A 20,625-nucleotide genomic window follows, 5' to 3' on the forward strand; every position below is an offset into this window, starting at 1 on the left:
CTGAAGCAGTGCAGCAGTTGTGGAAAGAGATGCATGTTCCATTTGCACTCAGTGCAAGGACTATACAGTAGTCACAGAGGAACATCAACATTCAGCTGCAAGCACAAACAAACATCAATAAACAGGGACAGAATGGAGACTGTCCTAAATCCTGCACTGAGATGGCCGCTTGGGAAATAAAACCCTTGCCCTGAGTGGGGTACCCAGCAGGAATCCCCTGCTGCTTCCCAAGGAGGGACTTCCAAGGAGCTGCGTCAGAACAGTCTTTGCTGGAGGCTGTTAGATTCTGTTTTCCAGAAAGCATTCATCTGTTTTAAATCCTCTATAAAACCTTTTGCAGCCTGGTATACTGTCAGTACAGTCACATCTCCAGCATCAACAACAAAAGTAAAATTTTCCCCTACAACACTTTTCTAACAGTTTTTTTTCTTTTTTTTAACGAGGTTCTTCTTATATAAGGCCATTCTTATTCTCATGCTTAATTTGTCATATGCTGCAAAACACCCTGACATCAGTGCATCTTATGTATTACTTTTTCCTAGTTTTATATCAAGCCAAAAGGCACTTTTGTCAAACTGTGCAGCTCCAAGGTAAAGGGAAGCCTGACAGAACAGCAGAGTGATAAAATGCACAGACTTCATTCAGATCTCAATTGCATTCCTCAACAGCTGTGGATGCCAGAAAGAAACCCATCTGTAATTTTCAAGAGGGAGAGGTTATTCTGAGTCCTTCAAAACCTCTGAACACCTAATCAGGTCCAATTTCAGCAGCGGTGACTTTTAAGAAGAGTTCTATCTATATATGCAGAATCTAAGGAACTGAAAATGACTATTTGCTGATAAACATATATATATATATATATATGTATTCCACTGTTCTATTCAATGTAACATGCATAAACATGAGGAGACAAAAGCCTGAACTCTATAAATGGTGCCTTGCATAACAGGTCTCCAAAATTCACCATATGTCTGCAGTGGCTAGTATTATTCCTAATCCACAATCATACAGAAAAGCAAACCATCCTTTATGCCACCTTCCCTGCCCATCAACGACCTCACATTCAGAGGCAGGTCACACTCCAACTTTATTAATTTACTGAAAGTTGTTGTCCCATTAAAGGGCTCATTAACATGATTGAGAGACAACATTTAAATATTACAGCCTACACTATGGCTTACTCTGCCAACTTTTTGCTTCTCAGAGACAAGATGTAACCACTGAGAAAGTATGCGCATTACTTCATGTTTTAGGAATGCTGTATCTGCAAAAAGGAAGAAATTCCCATAGGGCTTCTGTGGATGCTGAATATTTAAGAGGTCTTGCAGAGCAGAAGAAAACCCATAACATTATAATGATTTTTAACTGTATCAGCTTACACTACCCTTAAAAGAAAGGGGTGGGAGGATATTTCAGAGTGAAAATTGTATGTAAAACATACCAGGTATATTCCACATGCATTGCACCTCCAAAAAAGCATAGGATATTTGATAGAGCTGGATGGGAATAACATGCTGGATTTGTTATGAACCACAGGTATCATCCTCTCTGACTTTCTGTATGTGGGTAGAGAATACTTGGGCTGGGCTGGGCTTGGCAATCCAGCAAGATGGCACCACTGCAAGGACAATCACCATATTGTCTCCAAGGAACACAGAGGGTAACCCAAAATCACTGCAACACCATCTACATTTCTAAACCATGTCAGATGTAAGTTTAGTGGGTTTGGGTTTTCTGGCAGAAATAATACATCTGCAACCTCAGTACTTCACCTTCAGGGAACACGTAACACCCTTTCTGCTAATATGTAGTTACACTCACAGCATTTCTAGCAAGTCTAGCAAGGAGCCCTGGGCAAACTGGTCCAGTGCCTGATTTAGTTGTTGGCCACCCTTCTCATGGCAGAGGGGTTGGAACTACATGATCTTTGAGGTCCTTTCCAACCAAAGACATTCCATGATTCCATGATTCTAAGTCTTTGGGGTAGTTAGGAGGATGTTGAGCCATTTTACCACACATTTTAAGGTTTCAGGCCATACTTGTCAGCAACAAATTTCACTGCTGGACTGAAAGCCAGTGAACCTTTCTAGATTTGATCTGAACCACCTGTTTGTCATGCATCAAAGATATACCCCCTTTTTTTCTTTTTTTTTTTTTCAGAGCCTCATATCATGCACAACATGGCAATCCAGGAGAGGGAAATGAAATACAGTTTCAAAACAGGGGACTGGAAAGGTCAGCTGAGGACCAAGCACAGGAAAGTGGAAATTGGCAGCCAGTATGGGGTTAAGTATGTGCACACGAAAGGAGTTTTTTGGAGGAATGAGGCTGAAAAATGAGAGGAAAATGGCTGTCGCTTCCAATGATGCATTAAGTGCAATCTCCCTCCTGTGTTGCTGCATATAAGAAGCTGACCACTAATCTCATATTTAACATTTAGCATTTTACAAGATAAACAGGCAAGAAGATGTCTTCAGCCCATTCCTCACAGACAATATTAGATTTGCACTAATGCAAGGGAATTTACTATGGCATTAAGTCTTAAAATTTTCAGGCTTTTCCAATAAGCCTGAATCTCCTCCTGAGATAAATCATCATCAGTTGTTAGTGATAGCCTGGAAACCAAGAGAACTAAGTTGACACAAAACAAATGAGAAGGCGAAATCTAGCCATGAGTGCATGCAATAAGTTCCAACAAACTCACCTTTGAACATGGAAAAAAACATAAGGGCAAGCTCTCAGAAAACACTGTGAGACACAAGATACTTGGAACAGTAATTTCAGCTGCAAGAAAAACAATCAAAGTCTGAACAGAGGTCATCTGTTTCACAAAGTTGTTAGCATTGTTCCTCCCTGAAACGGATGCTTTTCACATCGGCCTTGGGGTATGTGGGCTCCAAAGGATGGTTTGGCCGTAGTCTTCTTGAGATTGCTGTCAGAGTGTTTTTACATATTTCTTGTCTCTTACTAGTTGTTTTTTTTTTTTTTTTTATGGTTTTATTTATGTACGCATGCTTAATCAGTGGTTCACATTTGCAAATTGGGTAATAAATAACAGACCCTCTTTTGTTTACTCGGTTGCTAGCAGTAGCATATTCTCTATAATATTAGGGAGGAACTGTATATGTGTGTCTTCATACAAAGGCAGTGATTCACTCCATAGTAGGCAAATGCAATGGAGATGAATTGATAGGCATGATAATCTCACATGTCACACATACTGGGGAAAAATAAGGGCTCTGACAAGAAATTCCAGACAAGGTCAGACTTTCAACAGTAGACAAATAAGTTATGTAAATATGTTATCTGAGCACTTGCTCCATGTGCCAAAAATGTTTAATATTCACAGATAATGAAATATGTTTGATTGAGAACAGTTTTGTTGATTCTGGAAATAAATTTAAGAGGCACTGAAACAAGAAGAATTTTTTTTTTTTTTACTGAAAATGGCAATGCTGGTAAGGAAAAACAGTACTACACAGATAATCCAAAATGTAAACCCACACAGCCATGAGGAGTTACATGACTTAAACAGCAAAGTGGGGATGCTAAAGCATTAAAATAATGACAGAGGAGTATTACAATGCAGCTCTGGTTTCTGCTTCTTCATCAGTAAGAACACCGGATGCATGTTTGGCCTAAATCTGCAGTAACCTGTCTTCAAAACTTGCAGATGTTCTTTTGACACACTCAACTGTGCACTTGAATTAAGTAAATGATTTGTATCAGCATAACGTTGCAACATTTGCCATCACCAGACAGGCACTGGCCCTGCAACCACTTTGCACATACTATGCAGCAATGCACATAAGTGTTATTCTCAAGACCGAGTACTACTTATAGGGTTTAGTAATAAGAACAAGATTTTTCGGATTTAAAGTGCATAACTTGCAAAACAGTGGCCTCTTCCCTGGACAGAGATCACCACCAGATGAACACAGTTGGAAGAAAGAATAAGCACTCGTGATTTATCTGCACTTTCCACACACAAGGTTCAGGCATAAGAATGAACACCACCTTACATGGAAACTAAAGGGACAGTTTGCCTCTAATGTTCATGAGCTCCTTAGGATATATATCTTCAACAGCTTAAATTCCAGAATCCACTGACATGTAGAATCCCTCTCCCTGTTGTGAACTGTGAACTGCTTAATCAACACATGAGGCATCAAATAAATTTCAAGGTACATCTCTTTTTTAAAAAGACTGAGATCACTTGGAGTTCAGTGCTTTTAGCAAGGTTTTAGCTAAATTTCTTTCTATAGACTCTCCCGCAATGCATAAAACATCATTAAATGCATGTTTTTCAACCTACTTGTTGGACTTTCCTCAATGGCTGTGTTAAGCTTAGGACAAAAGTCTCTGAAGAGCAAGCAGATAAATACATTCCCTGCAGAGCCTGAAGAATTTGTATGGACATTCCACCAAAGCAGATGGTTGAATGCATTGGAAAGATACAGAGGGTTTCTTTAGAGACAGTGGAGAGAAGGTAGAAGCTTCAAAGAGCAATCTTGCAGATCTGTAGTAGACCCTTGAAGATTAAAGATAAAGTATTTTAAGTTACACAGATGTCCTTTCTTTCCAGGACACCCTCAGAGTTCTCCTTCCACTAAAGAATGGTTTATTGATAGTTATCCAGTACCTCTCACAAGACTGGACTAACACTTCTAGTCAGTAGAGAAGCACCACACAATGCTTACTTCCACTCAGATACATCAACAATACAGTAAACCCTTCTTTTATCTTTCTCAGTTATGAGATCTTATGAACATGAACAACACTGTTTTCAAATCTTAAGTTTCCAGAATTACCATTTAGACCAAAAATCTGGTATGTTATTTGTAAAATTTAAAGGCTAGTTTATGATTCAGCATTTAAGAAAGACATGTATGTTAAAAGAATTAATCAGCTCTTTCCTGAAATTCCTCCTTCTCTGTTTTTTTGGCAGGAACATCTTTACCGCTGGGAAATAGTGAAAGGATGCAAGTCTCATACTCCTTCAAAAATAAAATTAAGACTGTGTTGACTCATTCCTTCTCACTCAGTAGCTCCTTCACAAGGGAATTCTCTGGCTGGGAAGCTTAAAGAAAACTTATTGTACTTTTTTTTTTTTTTCCACACTTCAGCAGAACTCCTGATTACTGAGGAACCTCCTGCTTCCTTTATGAATCTCTTAACAGTTAGCATATTTAAACAATTATTCCAAAAGGCAAATTCTTTACCTTAAATTCAGTTGTATGAAAAGGCAAACCACTCACCTTTTTACATATATTCAGTCATGAAAATAAGAACTATGGGCACTTCACAAGCTATCAACTCTTTAAATTGACTCAAAATACCAGACTCCCACATTATACTGACAGGTAATGAGTTGGGGTGAGGACTGCGTTGCAAAATTTCAACGACTAGGTAATTTGATACATTCCACTTCCTTGGCTTAGAAAGTAATAATGAGAAGGTCATAAGAAAATTGTTGTTGACAGTTGTTACCATGGCCTGATCTAATACATGGATCACAGTGCATTCTTGTCCCTAGTTTGGATGGCCCTGATTTTCATAGTAATTTTCTTGAGAGACAGATTTGTCTTTTTTACATTCAAATGAATTTACAGATTAAATAGATAAAGATATATAGGTTAGATATAAATTCAAATTCATTATAGATTTGTATTTTTAAATTCAAATTGTACTTTCTGTGAATGTTCTCTTTAACTAACACCTGCAAAATTCGCTGTTTATGTAAATACTACAATACTATCATTGCTAGAAGATTTGGACAAAATGAATAGAAATTGTCATAAAATTTGTTCAAATCTGGTTTATCTAAAATCCAAACTGGTAAGTCAGTCATGGAATACTTTTCCTGTTACACTGTTTTACAATAGCTGGAAGGCAACATCCAGCAAGGCATGAAAAGATTTCTTTCAAACACTGCAAATGCAATGAACTCTAACCAAAGCATAGATTTTGTATAGCAGTCAGATGGTTCCAGAAAAGTAAACTGTCATGATTTTTTGTCCACTTTGGACTTATTTTAGGTCCTAGCTCAGGAAATAATTTTATGGCTAGGCACCTTTTCCTGTATAAAAATGATAGCTTAAAACTAAGTTCCTCTTTACTTAAGGAGCTTCAGCTTATCGTGCTGACATTAGGAAGGTGCTTATGAGAGCTCTTTCTGAGCTGCTCTGGGGTCTTATTTCCCATGCTTGCGGGTGACTGCGCCATGCTGTACTGCAGCGTACGCTCTTGCCTTTCCTTGCAGCCATGTCAGTGCCAGTTTCTCCTGCGAGTGACAGGGCTCCCAAGGCAAAGCCCGATTCAATCGCTATTACAGAGATGTTCTACATGACAAAGAAAAAAAGCCTTCAGCTACCTACACAAAACATCTTGGAACAGTCATTTAAAGAAGCTATTAAAGTGAAGAGGCAAGAAGGTCACCAAGTTTTGTACAATACACTCTCTGAAATGAATAATTTCCTGCAGCAATCTCGTTATGCTTTTTAAATATGGTGCCAAAATATGTGCATGCAAGTGTCCACAGGGGAGTATGACTAACAGAAAGGGATAAAATAATTTTTGCTGTCAGTCTGAAACCTTCCTACACAAATCTAGTATCAGTGGTAGCAACCACCAGCAGCATAGCCGCAAGAACAACATTTTGCTACATAAAATACTATCAGCAAATATTTATATCCTCGCATGCTGGGACTGCCTATAGATGTTTTCAGAGCATGAAACTTCAAAAGACAGAAACTAAACAATTTTAAACTGGCTGCCAACAAAAAAAGGGATTTTCTACATAATTATACAAAGGTTTGTCTTGTTAGGTGGAGCATGCAGTGGTGAGCTTGACAATCACATCAGATACCTCAAAGAACACTCACACACTGTTACCACTTCAGAGAGTTCTGACAGACTCCCTTTGCAAATGGTTTTAAACATCAGCAGCGCAGTTGTGAAAGCATCTTATTCTTATCCTGGAGAATAGCAACATACAGATAATAAGCAGAAGTTATATTTAAAGTTTTAAAATTGCAAAGATCCTAAAGCTACAACCAAAGCAAAACCACAAGCAGCCTGGGAACTTTCATTAAACAAAACAGCAAGTACTAACTCTTCTCTTTCACATCTTCCTGCTCCTTACAGATACTACTGTGCAAGTGCCAGGAAGAAAAATGACATGAGTGCTACACAATACCAGCCTTAAAAATGTAACCTGTCATTGGGCAGAAAGACTTGTGACTCTGGAACTGATTCCATTTTACTCTTTCTTTCAACATTCTCTTGAAGAAAATGATTATTTCAACAGTTATCCTTATTGACCATGACAGTATTCATGCTGTAATCCCATGCTCAGGCAACCATTAACTTCAAAGACAACTTGGAAAATGAATTCATCCTAACTCCTCTGTGATTTTTATTAATTTCCAGTCTAGCTTTTCTTTATCATTTGAATCTTAGTAATACCCAGTTTTTAAAAAGGCACAATCCAGGTCTCACCTGATGAGAAAGAAGGAATGGAAAAGCATGAAATGAATAATTAAAGCACCATAGGACAACTAGAATACGTTTGTCTTTCTAGCAGAAAAAAAAAACCTCCTTCCTTTGCTTTCTAAACAAGGAGTGATGGAAACACTGAACCAGGAACAAGGGATTTGAGATAACTGGAACTTTCAAGGTGAACAGAAGCAGGATTCACAAAATGAAGGTTTAACATGTTTCTCTCTCTGGAGATAATCAGCAAAGTCTTTTGGAAATTCAAGAAGAATAGATAGATTTTATATTGCCAGTGGAAAAAGGTAGGTGCTTCTACAAAGTTGCTCCTCTGCCTATCTCTCTCCAGGAATTACAAGAGTAATAAAACATTGTAATTAAAAATATGCTATTATTAGCAATTACAACATGATTACTATACTTAGATATCAAAAGTTATATGCTGGGGCTCTCTTTCTCATCAGAAAATGAGGACAATATTTCTTGCCTTCTTCCTTCTTGCTCAGATTTCTCTCTTATTTCACTGTCTTTGAAGAGAATGGCCTTCAACGTGTACATCTCACTTTTAGCAAGATTCTTACCTCAGTAATGATAACAACACTGTTTTCCATACCCACGGTGTTAATTTGTCTAAGTAGGATCTTAAAAATCAGCGTTTGCTGGCCTGCATGATGCTCAGAACACAGAATAATTTAGTTGGAAGAGTACTTCAGACATGAAATCCAACTACCTTACTACTTCAGGCCTAACCAACAGCGAAAGCACATTAATGAGGACATTTTCCAAATGCCCCTTGAACGCTGAGTGGTATAGGGCACCAACCAAATCTCCAGGAAGCCTGTTCCAATGTCTGACCACCCTTCTGGCACAGACATATTTCCCAATGCCCAATCTTACCCTCCTCTAGTACAGCTTTGTGCTGTTCCCTCCCTGCCATTGGTGCCCAGGAGTAGAGCCCAGCATCTCCTCCAGGAGCTGCAGAGAACAGTGAGGTCACCTCTAGCCTCCTCTTCTCCAGGCTGGGCAGCCCAACTGTCTCAGCCTGTCCTCACATGACATGCCTACCAGCTCTGTCACCAGCTCTGTTGCTTTCCTCTGGACCCTTTCAGGCACCTTAATATCCTTCTTACATAGAGGAGGCCAGAACTGCACACAGTATTCACAGTGAGGCTGCATCAATGCTAAATATTGTGAAGGAATGCTTGCTCCTTCCAAAAACCCACAAGTGAACAGGGCACTTGCCCTGTTTAGTACCATGCAATTGTTTAATTCTGGTGACAACTAACTGACCAACCAGCAGCCCTGTACAGCTTGTTTCCTCCAGATGAGGAGTGAGGATCATCCATGTGCACTGCAGCTGGCTCCAGGTGCAAAAAGAAAAATGTGGTTTCCAGCTGTCCCTTGCTCCTCATAATGGCGTTTACCTTAGCTGGAAATTAAATAAACAGGAAGGCAACAATCTGATCCAGTTCTGTGAAACCAACACTGGTGTAATCCCGGACTCCTTGCTAATTTATTATCAGCTTCAGGAAATACCCTGGCTAATTTGGCAGAAACTCCCACTGTGAAAATCTTTTCGGATGCCCTGAAAAGCAGCTTCTTGGCTGGCATGTAAAGCAGTGATTCCCTTGCCCTCCAAATTAGCTGGATACCCAAAGGAAATTACTAATCTTTCAGTTCAAAACTAAAACACACAAAAGTATAATGAGTCCTGTTTTCCTCTGTGAACGAACAGATAATCAATGGTTTGAATAGTGGAGAATCTACATTTCTGTTAATGCTAATCCTCCTTAATTCTGGGTGAAGCTTTCTTTGCCACCACCTGGAGTATGACAATCTTACCAAGAAGCTGAGGGACCACTCTTTTAACCAGCTTTAACACCTCTGCAAGAAAGCAAGTAGAAAAGTATATAAAAGGAAATAGCTTTTCTTGTTTGCTTCCAAAATATCCTTTGCCACTGTAGGCTTTAAATATCTACTATGTAAAATCAATGTCAGTGGTGAAATTCCCTAGTTAAAATAACTTGTAAAATTTCTAGTATTTCCATTCTGTTTAAACTTTCTGATAGGGAGGATGTTCACTTGCTTACTCTGTAATTTTCTTTCAATTATCCATTCTATTTTATGTCTGCCTTTAACTGTTGACTTTAATGTGGTTTTGTGTTGCATAAACTCCCAAGACCCCTCTAAAAGAATGTGAACATCTCCAAAGCAGAACTCTGAATGTCAAAACATCTTTGTGACCTGAATTCCTCTGGAAGAAAACCTTAAAACAGTTTCAGCAATAAAGCCAAAAAGCTTAGAGCAACAGGAACAGAGGAAGCATGAGGGCTGTCATTTCCTCTAGGAGTAGCGAGGTAATAACTCCTATTAACACCTCCCAGAAATGCAGACCATTCCAGCGGGCCATATGTGACTCTCTTCCTTTAATTATTTTTGTGACTGAATGAAATTCTAGGTCAGTCAACACACTGTGAAGGACTTAGCTCTTGGCATTATTTTGCTTAGTTTGTGTATATTTGAAACACAAACTCCAGTGTTCTCACTATGCTTTTTCACCCATAAATTTCCCTGCTGTACTGTACACCAGTGGCAAAAATACTATGAGCTTTCAAAAAAAAGAAAGCAGCTTAAGTTATAGATAAACAATTCCCGATCCTCTATATTATCAACTATTCTGAAATGTCCAGCAACACTGACACCTAGGACTGCTGGAAAAAAAGTGTAATTACAGGAAGAACACAATCACCACTACTACAATCTAGATCCTTTGAAGTTGAAAAGAAGCAAATGCTTGAAATCTCTAATTAATATACTTACACAAACACTTACGAGTGTCATCTTTTCTTGCCCATTTCTCATAGATCATTCCAACCTGCAGCTTTTAGGTTATTTGCTTGTTTAAGTATATTTGGTCTGAGAAAAGATGAAAAACTGCATGATTTTAGCTCCCTTTTCAGTCAATAAAAACTCCGTGTGGGAGAAGTATGAGGAAAGAGAGCAAAATACTTTTTCTGTTTTCATACTACAATTTGGGAGACATGGGTTCAGGGCCTATCAAAAATAGGACAAATTACATAAATTTCCTGTGTAACCTACAACAAAACATCTGGTGCTTCAATTATTTACCTGCAAAAAAAGGAATAACCCCTATCTCAGACACGATTTTTTTTTTATAATACTTACTAGCAAGTCAGAGGTGCTCAAGAAATCATGTCAACTGTATGCTGGGTTGTATCAAGAGAAACACGGCCAGCAGGTCGAGGGAGGTGACTCTGCTCTCAAGAGACCTCACCTGGAGTACTGTATCCAGTTCTGGAGCCCCCAGTACAAGCTGATCAGAGAGCAGGAGCACCTCCCCTACGAGGACAGGCTAAGAGAGCTAGGGCTTTTCAGCCTGGAGAAGAGAAGGCTCAGAGGAGCAGCCTTCCAGTACGTGAAGGGGGCCCACAGGAAAGCTGGGGAGGGACATTTTATAAGGTCATGTAGCTACACGACAAGGGCAAATGGTTTTAGACTGGAAGAGGGTAGCTTTAGACTGGCTATTTGGAAGAAGTTATTTACTGTGAGAGTGGTGAGAGACTGGAACAGGTTGCCCAGTGAGGTTGTAGAAGCCCTCTCCCTGGAAGCATTCAAGGCCAGGCTGGATGGGGTTTGAGCAACCTGGTCTAGAAGGAGGTGTCCCTCCCTATAGCAAGGGGGCTGGAAGTAGATGATCTCAAAGGTCCCTTCCAACCCAAAACATTCTATGATTCTGTGACAATTCTATGATATACTCCAAAGCAATGGCTGAACTAATGCAGGGTGTACCAGCATATCATGCAGAAACATACAGCCACAGTTGTCTACTACAACACTTCAGCCTGCAATACAAATGAGTCTCACAACAGCAATTTAAAATTTCTACAAAAACAAGTTATAAAATACATGTCAAATAATGCTGATAAGAATGCAACCTGTTGTTGGGGAAAAAGGGATGTAAACCTCACAAGCACTTATTAGCACAGTACCCAGTGCCACACTGTCCTCCTCTAGGTAAGCCATCTCATGTAAAAACAGCAACAAGAAACATAAAACCCTTTTACAAGCGTAGTGCAAGATTTGAGGCTTCTATCTTCTTTTTTTAACAGCTATTCAAAACTATATAGACCACATAACCTTGTCAGTGCAACTTAGAGTTTTAAGTAGAAATGATGATAAATTATGTCTGGAAATTAGCCCTTATACACCATGTGGGTGGCATGCACCCCAGTTAATTTAAGTATGCAAAACAGGTGTCTTGTCTAAGACAATTTGCGCAGATTTCTGGAAGAGTCAGCATCAAGAAACAAGCAGTGCCGCTTCAGAGAAGACACCAGCAGAGAAAATCTGTTAGGATGACTCCCACATCTCTGGTGGGGCTGTGAACATATATTCACACAGCACGGAGAGATGGAACCAGTCAAGGACATGGGTTAGGATCCTCTGTCCAAGAGAAGGTGGTTATCCACATATAGGGATGGACTAAACAAAACATGAAAATGTGATGTGATGGAAAACAAGCTGGAGAATTATTGCAGTCTAGTTGGAGAACTGGCTCAGTCTGTACAATACTAGTGCCTCGTACACTAGCCCCAATCCATTTCTGCATGATTCCATCTTAAGCACAAATCTGTGACCCATATATGGAAACACAGAATCAGAGAATCATAGAATGGCCTGGGTTGAAAAGGACCACAATGATCATCGAGTTTCAACCCCCCTGCTATGTGCAGGGTCACCAACCACTACACCAGGCTGCCCAGAACCACATCCAGCCTGGCCTTGAATGCCTCCAGGGATGGGGCATCCACAACCTCCTTGGGCAGCCTGTTCCAGTGTGTCACCACCCTCTGTGTGAAAAACTTCCTCCTAACATCTAACCTAAAACTCCCCTGTCTTAGTTTAAAACCATTTCCCCTTGTTCTATCACTATCCACCCTCGTAGAGATATATATATATATATGTGTATATATATGTACACACACCTTGTGGATATACATATCCCATACCTTTCAATAGCATAGATCTTGGAAACCTGCTGAGAAATGTCTTACTGGATCCTCACTAACAATGATTCAGAGACATAGTTATCTGTGTATGAGGGATGGTAACACTTTTCAGCCAAAGGGCTAGAAAGAAAGTAGAATACTTCTATTCAAGAAAACCATGAGCTGATGGAATGAGATGTTTTTTCTCATAAAAACAGACTACTCTGAATTTCACTAATAAATTTCCCTCGGTAGCGAGGCTTCCCGCTATTGGCCACCACAGTATAAATGATGGTATTTCAGTGGTTTAACAAAAGCTTTGAAAATAATAAAAATATATTAAAGATGAAATCTAAGAATGTGTCTTATTTACCACAAATTACTTTGGTTTTCCTTTTAGCTGACATAAAATCATCCTTTGAAAAAATTTATGTAGAAACAATAAATGTCACTGATATTTACATTTCTTAAAAGAACAGTCAAAAAGGATAAGTTATAGCATGGAATACAGAAAAATATAAGCAAGTCGCTCCAAAAGTAATGTCTCCTATTTATTTCCATTAAAACTGCAACAAAGAGTACAAGAAAATTATTTGATAGAGCAAATTCTCAGCTACAAAACACTACTCTTCAACACTACCACCACCATTATCTCTGAGTATTCACCAGCAACGAATAAGAACCTGCATGCTGTGTTCAGCAAAATCTGCAGTCATTTCACTACCTCTCTGAGCTACTGAATACACTGTAATGTACTCACCATCATCTGCTGAACGTGAAATATTTCAGCTCCAGTAGCAGAGAGGCGGTTTGGAAATGAAATGTCAAGAAAAGCACCAGGAAGAGTGCTTGGTCCAGCATTATAAACCTGTAAGAAAAATATGCATATAGATGTATTAAGAAGCCCTAAACAAACATGACTGCTCATAAGTAGGAAATATTTGTATAACCAGAGCTGGGAGTGTAGGTACGTTTGAAAAACATCTAATACTATGCTAGTTTTGTAATCTTTGCAGATAACACCTTCTCCTTTCAGTATCAGGATGAAGTCAAAGGCTTACTTTGTCTAAAAGTCTTTAATTACAGCTCACACAAGTGTGATGCAGATTTGGAGGATAATTACCAGTCATCAATAGAAATGGCATATGACTTCTATCTTATATACTTCTATCTTATATGCAGAGACACTGCTAGTACTCTTAAGTGTTTTGGTAATACCACCCAGAAGACTGTAAAAAATATTGCTATTTCTACCAACATTATAATTTCCATCAGGTAACCTCTGCATTATATTCTGCATGTGTTTTTCTCACAGGGAAGAGTAATGATGATCGTGACTACTGAACTGTAGGTATGATGAACTGAGTTCCAAGAAATGCATGTGAACAACTTCCGACCAAGATCTGGGGTTTCCAATTAAATGAAACTCTTAGTGGAAAAACATTGGCTTTCTATCAAATCCCCCACAACTTCTCAGCAAAAACTCAAAGAATTTTCAGTACACCACTGAAATGTATCCAGTGAAAATTGCTAAATTTGTGGCTTTTTGCTGAAAAGAAAAAAAATCCATGGACAAATGCCTTTTAAAGTAAGTTTTCATGACCACTTGTATTTTTTTAGTCAGGGAAAAATATCTCCTGGTTGTTTCTAGCAACACATGTATAAATGCAAACAGTGAGAACATTAAGCTAATAGAATATTTATCTGCACTGAGACAGTACTGTGAAAAGATGAAGTACTCAGTCTTTTAACTGTGTAAAGTACCAATATTAAAAACAACAGATATTCACTCTTCAAATACTGTTTATATCTGAAGAAATGCCTGACTGATAAAGAGAATCAGTTCACATTGTCAAATCCTCACAAAAACCCTGAGGCTCCAAGCAGGGGGGAAATCCCACTACAATGGAGAATGGTAACAACTGCATGAAATACAAATATAATGTTTCATTTAAGACATTTCAAAAAATGATGATTACATCACTGAGATCAGACATAAGAGTTAATGCAGAAAAGACATTTTCATTGCACATCTTGTTACCCGAAAAAAATGATGTATAGATCTCTTTCCTTATTAATATTCTACATGGTATAGATTTTCATATATACAAAAAAACTCTACAAAGCTCTGTAATTCTGTAAGTCATCTCTTCTTTTGGTTAAGAAACTATTACTTTTCTCCATCTGGAGAAGATTAATAAACGGCAGGCAAATCATTAAAAACAAGTGAACAGTGACACAAACCATGCTTTGCCCATTATGAAACTCTACCCTTTCCCTCTGACAAACAATTATGAGGTTTACCACGTTATTGGTGAGCAGATCTGTGACTTGTTACAGTGTAATTTTCCACTCCCATATGGGTAGCAACCTTATTAATACTGCAAATTACAAGTGTGTGTATGAAAGGCAGGAGGGTAGGAGAGGACAAATGGTGGCTCTGCCAATACATAGACTCTCTCTTCATTACTTACTATCACTTCATTTTATTGAAAATAATCATCTAGTTAAAGCATCAGTACATCTGTTCTTTATCTGTTTCTAACCAGTATCTGGCTGGGGAGAAGTGAAGACCTAGAAAACCTCAAGAATGGAATCAGTATCACAAGAATTAATAGCCTAGTTCACAAAAGCTTTAATGTCCTGAAATTCTGCTTTCACTCCTTTTCAGTAAATAGCTAAGGGCACTGCATGACAGTGGGGGTTTAATTGCTCTGGCCCACAGTCTGTCCACAGAGGCTGACATGTGTTATTCATTATGAGCTGAGTGGCATTCATGCCTAGGAGAACAGAAAGGGGAAAAAAGGAGAAAGACTATTTTTCACAATCAACGATTCACCCACCTCTGCCGGATTTATCATTCCCTAGTTCCATCTAGCGGTCAAAAATGATTTGAAGTGCTTGTAATAGAGACAATCATGGCAGTGAGACAAGTTTATTTTGGTCCCATCACAAGAGCTTGTTCTAACAACTGTTCCATGTACTTTACAAGATCAGGATCCCAACTGACATGTGATTTTTAATCTACAGATAACACTTGAATAACACTGATATGCTATGAGACATTTAAAGAAACTTTCTCACACCCTGTTTTTGGTTTTACATTCTCTTTCCTGCACTAGACTCTCATCAGTAACATTATAAACATTTTTGTACTAGAAGTATTTGGCCTAGTCAGAATCCACTGCATAGGTATGGGCTTGTTCTTGTGGATGAAGACTGCCCACACCTCTGCTCAGTGATCATGACACTAAAAAGAATTACTTCTCCCATTTGATTCTGAGACTGCATTCAAGATGTGGTACTTGAGTAACTTCGTAATTGGCACATGATGAAAAGTAAACCAGAAACAAACAGTGGCAGTATGAAACTATGAAAGTAAGATGCCTTGTTTGTAATTATTGTGATAGTATATTCAAACAAGGAAATACACCATCCCTGTACACATGAATCCCTGTAAAGACGGCATCCAATCAAGAATGCATTGCACAGCATACTGTGTTATGGAAGCAAGCACCAAAGCCCTTAGTGCACTGAGAATAAAAGAGATACAAAGCTAGAATGTACTGTCAAGCAGGAATTTCAATTTTACCTGCAGCGTGAAGTTAAGAGACTGGAAACGGCATTCATGGCTTTCCAACTGAACGAAATTGGATGCTTCCACAGAATCACCATAGAAAAAGGAAGTAGGGAAGACTTCCCTGAAAGATCAAGACACAGATTTAGTAAGCTTTGATTGTCACCAAAATTAAATGTATTCGTGGTATGCTAAATCTCACTGCTTGCTTTCTGGCCATGAGAAGTTCTACGGAACCATTTTACACTAATGCAGTATTTTTAATTTGATTTCTTCTTGACAACACTAGGTTACACAACCAGCATCTCAAGTGATCTGGCTAACATAGACAGAAGCAGACTTACTTTGATTACTTTTTCTCCTTTCCTATCACAAAATGCTTTCTCCTGGTCTACGGCCCTTCCCATGGATTATCTGTGGAAGTTCTTTAGCATGAGTAACACATGAAATCACTGCACTACTGAGTTCATCTGAAGTACAAACTAACAGGATTATTTTCAGTTACTTACTCACTAAAATAACATTTAAATTTGATCTACCATTTACAGAGCATTTCATGAATAAACACTCATTAGTTATCAATAGGTTTATGATTTGCAGATGGTTAAAGGGAAGAAAAGAGGGGGGATATGACTTGCTTTGAGCAACAGTCACAGAGGCCAAGTTCCTTCAGCTATTCTTAGCATCTTGTTACAAGGTAAAATGCAGTAAGGTTCTATCAGAAAAGACTCTGAAGCACGATAGTACCTGGAAATCCTAGACAGGAGAAGTAGGAGTGCTTTAAGCATTCTCTGTGCTTCCTAATGTCAGACCACTCTACTGCATGGAAACAGTCCTGGTGAAATTTTATATAGAGTGTAGTAAGAATCTGCCTAAAACTCTATTTTCTTCCCAGGCTGTTCTTTTGATCAGAGTTTTCTGAGGCAGGATTTTAAGTCTGTTTAGGTACACTTCCTTTTTTTCTGGTCTCTTGACCTGCCTCCTATGGCAGGGATCACTAGGGCAAACAACAGGAGACAAACTTTACTCCTCCCATCCACAGTGCTGTGCCAGAAAGCTCCTCCAAAGCATGTTACAAGCCCTTTGGGATATTTATCAGCAGGAATTTGCTCTCACAGACCCACACAAGGATAACTAATAAAATTAAGTTTTAAAAACATACTGTCTGAAGAAGAGTATTCCTAGTGTTATTTAGTATTGCTTGGGAATGGTGCACCTGCCAATAAATCAAACTTCTCCCAGGCAGTTGGGCATTTCTGTGAGCTTGAGTCAACTAAGCTTTGTTTGTGTGAAATTTCTTCTTTCACACAAAGGAAGAAATCATCCAAATAGTCAGGTGGGGCTGAAAACTTCAAAAGCATAATGCTTTTTTTTTTCTTTAAAAAAAAAAAAAAAAAAAAGTATATTCTGAAGAGAAAGAAGCCTAATTTGTACCAGGGTTTTAGTTTGTAGTATTCCATAGGTGGTGAACAGAGATCTATTGACACGTTATTTCTTTCGTATCTGTAAAGCTGTACAAAATCTGTGTAAAAGCATTGCCAACTAAGGGATACAGAGTTACAATCCTACAGTTTGTAACTCCGAAAACACTCAAAAACTTTCAGAATATGCTGCTGAGACTGTCCTCTCAATATAGACAAGAACTTTGTCCTTGCTAGCCGTCTTGTGAGGTCTGACAGTACTCATGGTGGCTAAACAGACCTTTGCTTCTTGGGGACAATACTGATGAGTTTTTAATTCCCAAGTTTAGAAATGAATGTCAACTTCCGCAGCCCACACTGATGCTGCTTCACCCCAGTGACCAGGTCCCTCAACTCCAACTTGAACACTGTCTATGTTAGGGGTCAGTTTATTTGGACTAATCCCAAATCTTTCACTCAAGATGTAAAATTGTAATTTTCAGAGGAAGAGGAGACCTCTGAGTACAAAGGAAGGAACACACATCCAGTCCCTGGAAGAGGACAATGGCTGTGCATTATACAAGTATATCAGACAAAGCGTGACTGATGTTCCGCAGTTAGTATTTGGATGCTCTGCAGACGCAGAAGCAGAGGGAGTGGGAAAGGAGATAGGAGCAGAAGCAAATTCTGATTGAGAAATTAAACAGAAAGACAAACAACTAGGCTCTACCAAGATCCTTAAAATCCCATAACGTTTGACCCTAACCTTTGGCCTGGTGACTCTCAATCATCTTTAAATCATCTTGTTCCCCATGGAACAAGATACGATTTACTTTTCCTATTTTTATTCTGTTTAAAGTTCCACCGTATCCACAGAATCATGGGAATTCAAATATGATCACTAAAGTTTCCACAATAAATTTGATTTTAATGAATTAGTATTGTTAGAAAGGAATGAGAAAGAGGTACAGTGCTGGAATGAAAAGAATGACAAATAAAATTCCCAGATAGGGAATGAAGTTGTCCTTATTTCCAGAGTCTGGGAAACAAGAAAAAAAAACAACATTCCCACTACTTGTAAACAAAGAGAAAAATTCAGTTTTTCACTCCAAGAGGCTTAAATGTTATTGTTAGGATTATTTGCATTTTTTTTGTTTTCATTTGATGACTGGTACTTACCCATTGATAGACGAGTCCACTTCATGCATCAGGGGCACTGATAGGGTCAGAGTATTATCATGCAGAGACTCCATGCGCTCCATGTTCCCACTGTGCCAGAAAGAAAACATAAACATACTGTAAATCCCCAGTCTCTGTACTATCACACAGTTACACAGCTACTGTCCCTATGTTTTGTACTCTGAGCTTCTCTTGCTGAGTGATGTCGCCTCTCCTTAGGAAGCCTCTCAGAGGGTAAGAATTACATTTCTTCACCCCACTTTGGAGGGGGCACATGTACATAGTATATACTTTGTGGTTACCCTTCTGTGGATAGGGCATGAACAAGCACAAGCTGAAGAACCATATTTGAGAAAAACAGTCAATCCAAAGGGAAGTGCAGCCAGCATTCACAGTGGAGATATACAAGGACATTTAGGCATAAATGCAAGGATTCACTTTTTCCCAGCCTGACTGTACATCAGTTTGGAGGATCACATACATCTCACAGAAGGTTCTTGACTCAGTAAACTAAATTTCACTTTTAAGGTACCTGCACTGTTTCATAACATTGATTTGGTACTGCTATGAGCAACTTTGCAGGCTACATGCTCATATCTGGCCATAAACTCTTCACTGTTCTACGCCCCTTGCATGTAAATAGTTGTCAAAATGAAAGTACTACTTTCTATCTTCAAAGTCAGATGCCACCACTGGTCAAAAGCAGAAGGAAAGAAAAGTAAGCAGTCATCTCTTACTTAAGTCATTTTATTTCAGTGTGAACATTTATATATTAAATCCAGGAAAGCCTCCTGAAACGCAAGCACAACATGCAAACTTGTAAATATTCTAATTCTGGAGGTGAGCCTGCTTGGTGGGTAACAGCTCAGAAGATATGTTGCATATACTTCCAGTCTCTTTAGCAGTGACTGATTGCTTTCTGCCCTGCTGTTCACTGGATTTACTCGCAAATAAAACTGGGAAAAGGTATGCTCCTGTTTACTTTAGGACTATATCACTGAGGGAAAATAAGCAAGCTGTAACATCCCAAATGATACTACGTACGTGATGAGTTGCTTAATTCAGTTGTGAACTTTCAGTCCCAGGGAAAAAAAAGGAGGCATTTTTCACCTCAAATACTGAGATACTATGGTGGCAAGTAGAACAAGCATGCAGAATTCCATATAGATTTCAAATGCATGTGGTTAATACATCTCAAAGTTCCTGTATTAAAGGAGAACATCACTCGTTGAATCTAATACTAGCAAAATAGTTCACTCTAGGAAGCAATGGAAGAGTTCTGTTGGTGTTTAGTTTGTCTTTTGCTGTCTCACTACTGAACCAGTCTTCTTGCTATCGGTGCTTGTATGGAATTTGCAGCTACAAGGGACAGGTTAAGCGGCTGCTTGAAGGGCAATACTTACATTCCCATGAGAGCATAGTGCAGCTAACAGCTTCTCTATCCACAGACATTTACGGAGGACTAGCTCCAGTTTTGTGTGGGAATAAAGTTCCTATTCATTGCTGTTTAACCATGGCATATACATTTTCCTCTCCATTTCCTTATCACTGACTTCACCCAATGGCTCCCTGTTGCAGACCAGCAACTCTTGTGGTAGAAAATATTACTATTATTTGACAGTGAGGGAACTGAGCAATTTGCCCAAAGATACAGAAGAAACAAGGGTAATTCTGCACTGGGAAGTGCACTGTTGTCTTTGGAGGTTCAGCTGAATCCTTCACAAAACAACTGTCCTCCAGTCCACCCTTCTGAAATGAGAGACATTCTCTTAAGCTCTCAGAGTATTTGCACTACGTGCACAAGCTGCTATCTATAACTTCACCCCCTCTAAAACCACCAGCCAACCCTCCTCACTGGTGAGGCACAGTAATCTCAAGGAGTGAAGTGACTGAAGAGAGCCCTGTGCTATCCAAGGCATGAAAATGAGAGAGGTACAAGCTGGAAAATGCTGGCTGGGCAAATTTA

At 39.0% G+C, this 20,625-nt stretch overlaps 1 protein-coding gene across 2 annotated transcripts in view; it reads right to left on the reverse strand.

Moving 5' to 3' along the window:
* Window positions 1-20,625, reverse strand: part of ITGA9 (integrin subunit alpha 9) — a 222,841-nt gene that overhangs the window by 38,033 nt on the left and 164,183 nt on the right. For both annotated transcript variants that reach the window (NM_001012858.2, XM_040683149.2), the window contains exons 21-23: window positions 18,660-18,749; window positions 16,096-16,204; window positions 13,264-13,371 (exon numbers count right to left, since the gene is read on the reverse strand). In NM_001012858.2, coding sequence (NP_001012876.2) covers window positions 13,264-13,371; window positions 16,096-16,204; window positions 18,660-18,749 — 307 coding nt within the window. The remainder of the gene's footprint in view (window positions 1-13,263; window positions 13,372-16,095; window positions 16,205-18,659; window positions 18,750-20,625) is intronic.

This window comes from Gallus gallus, chromosome 2 (genome assembly GCF_016699485.2).
Source record: "Gallus gallus isolate bGalGal1 chromosome 2, bGalGal1.mat.broiler.GRCg7b, whole genome shotgun sequence".
NCBI classification, from domain to species: Eukaryota; Metazoa; Chordata; class Aves; order Galliformes; family Phasianidae; genus Gallus; species Gallus gallus.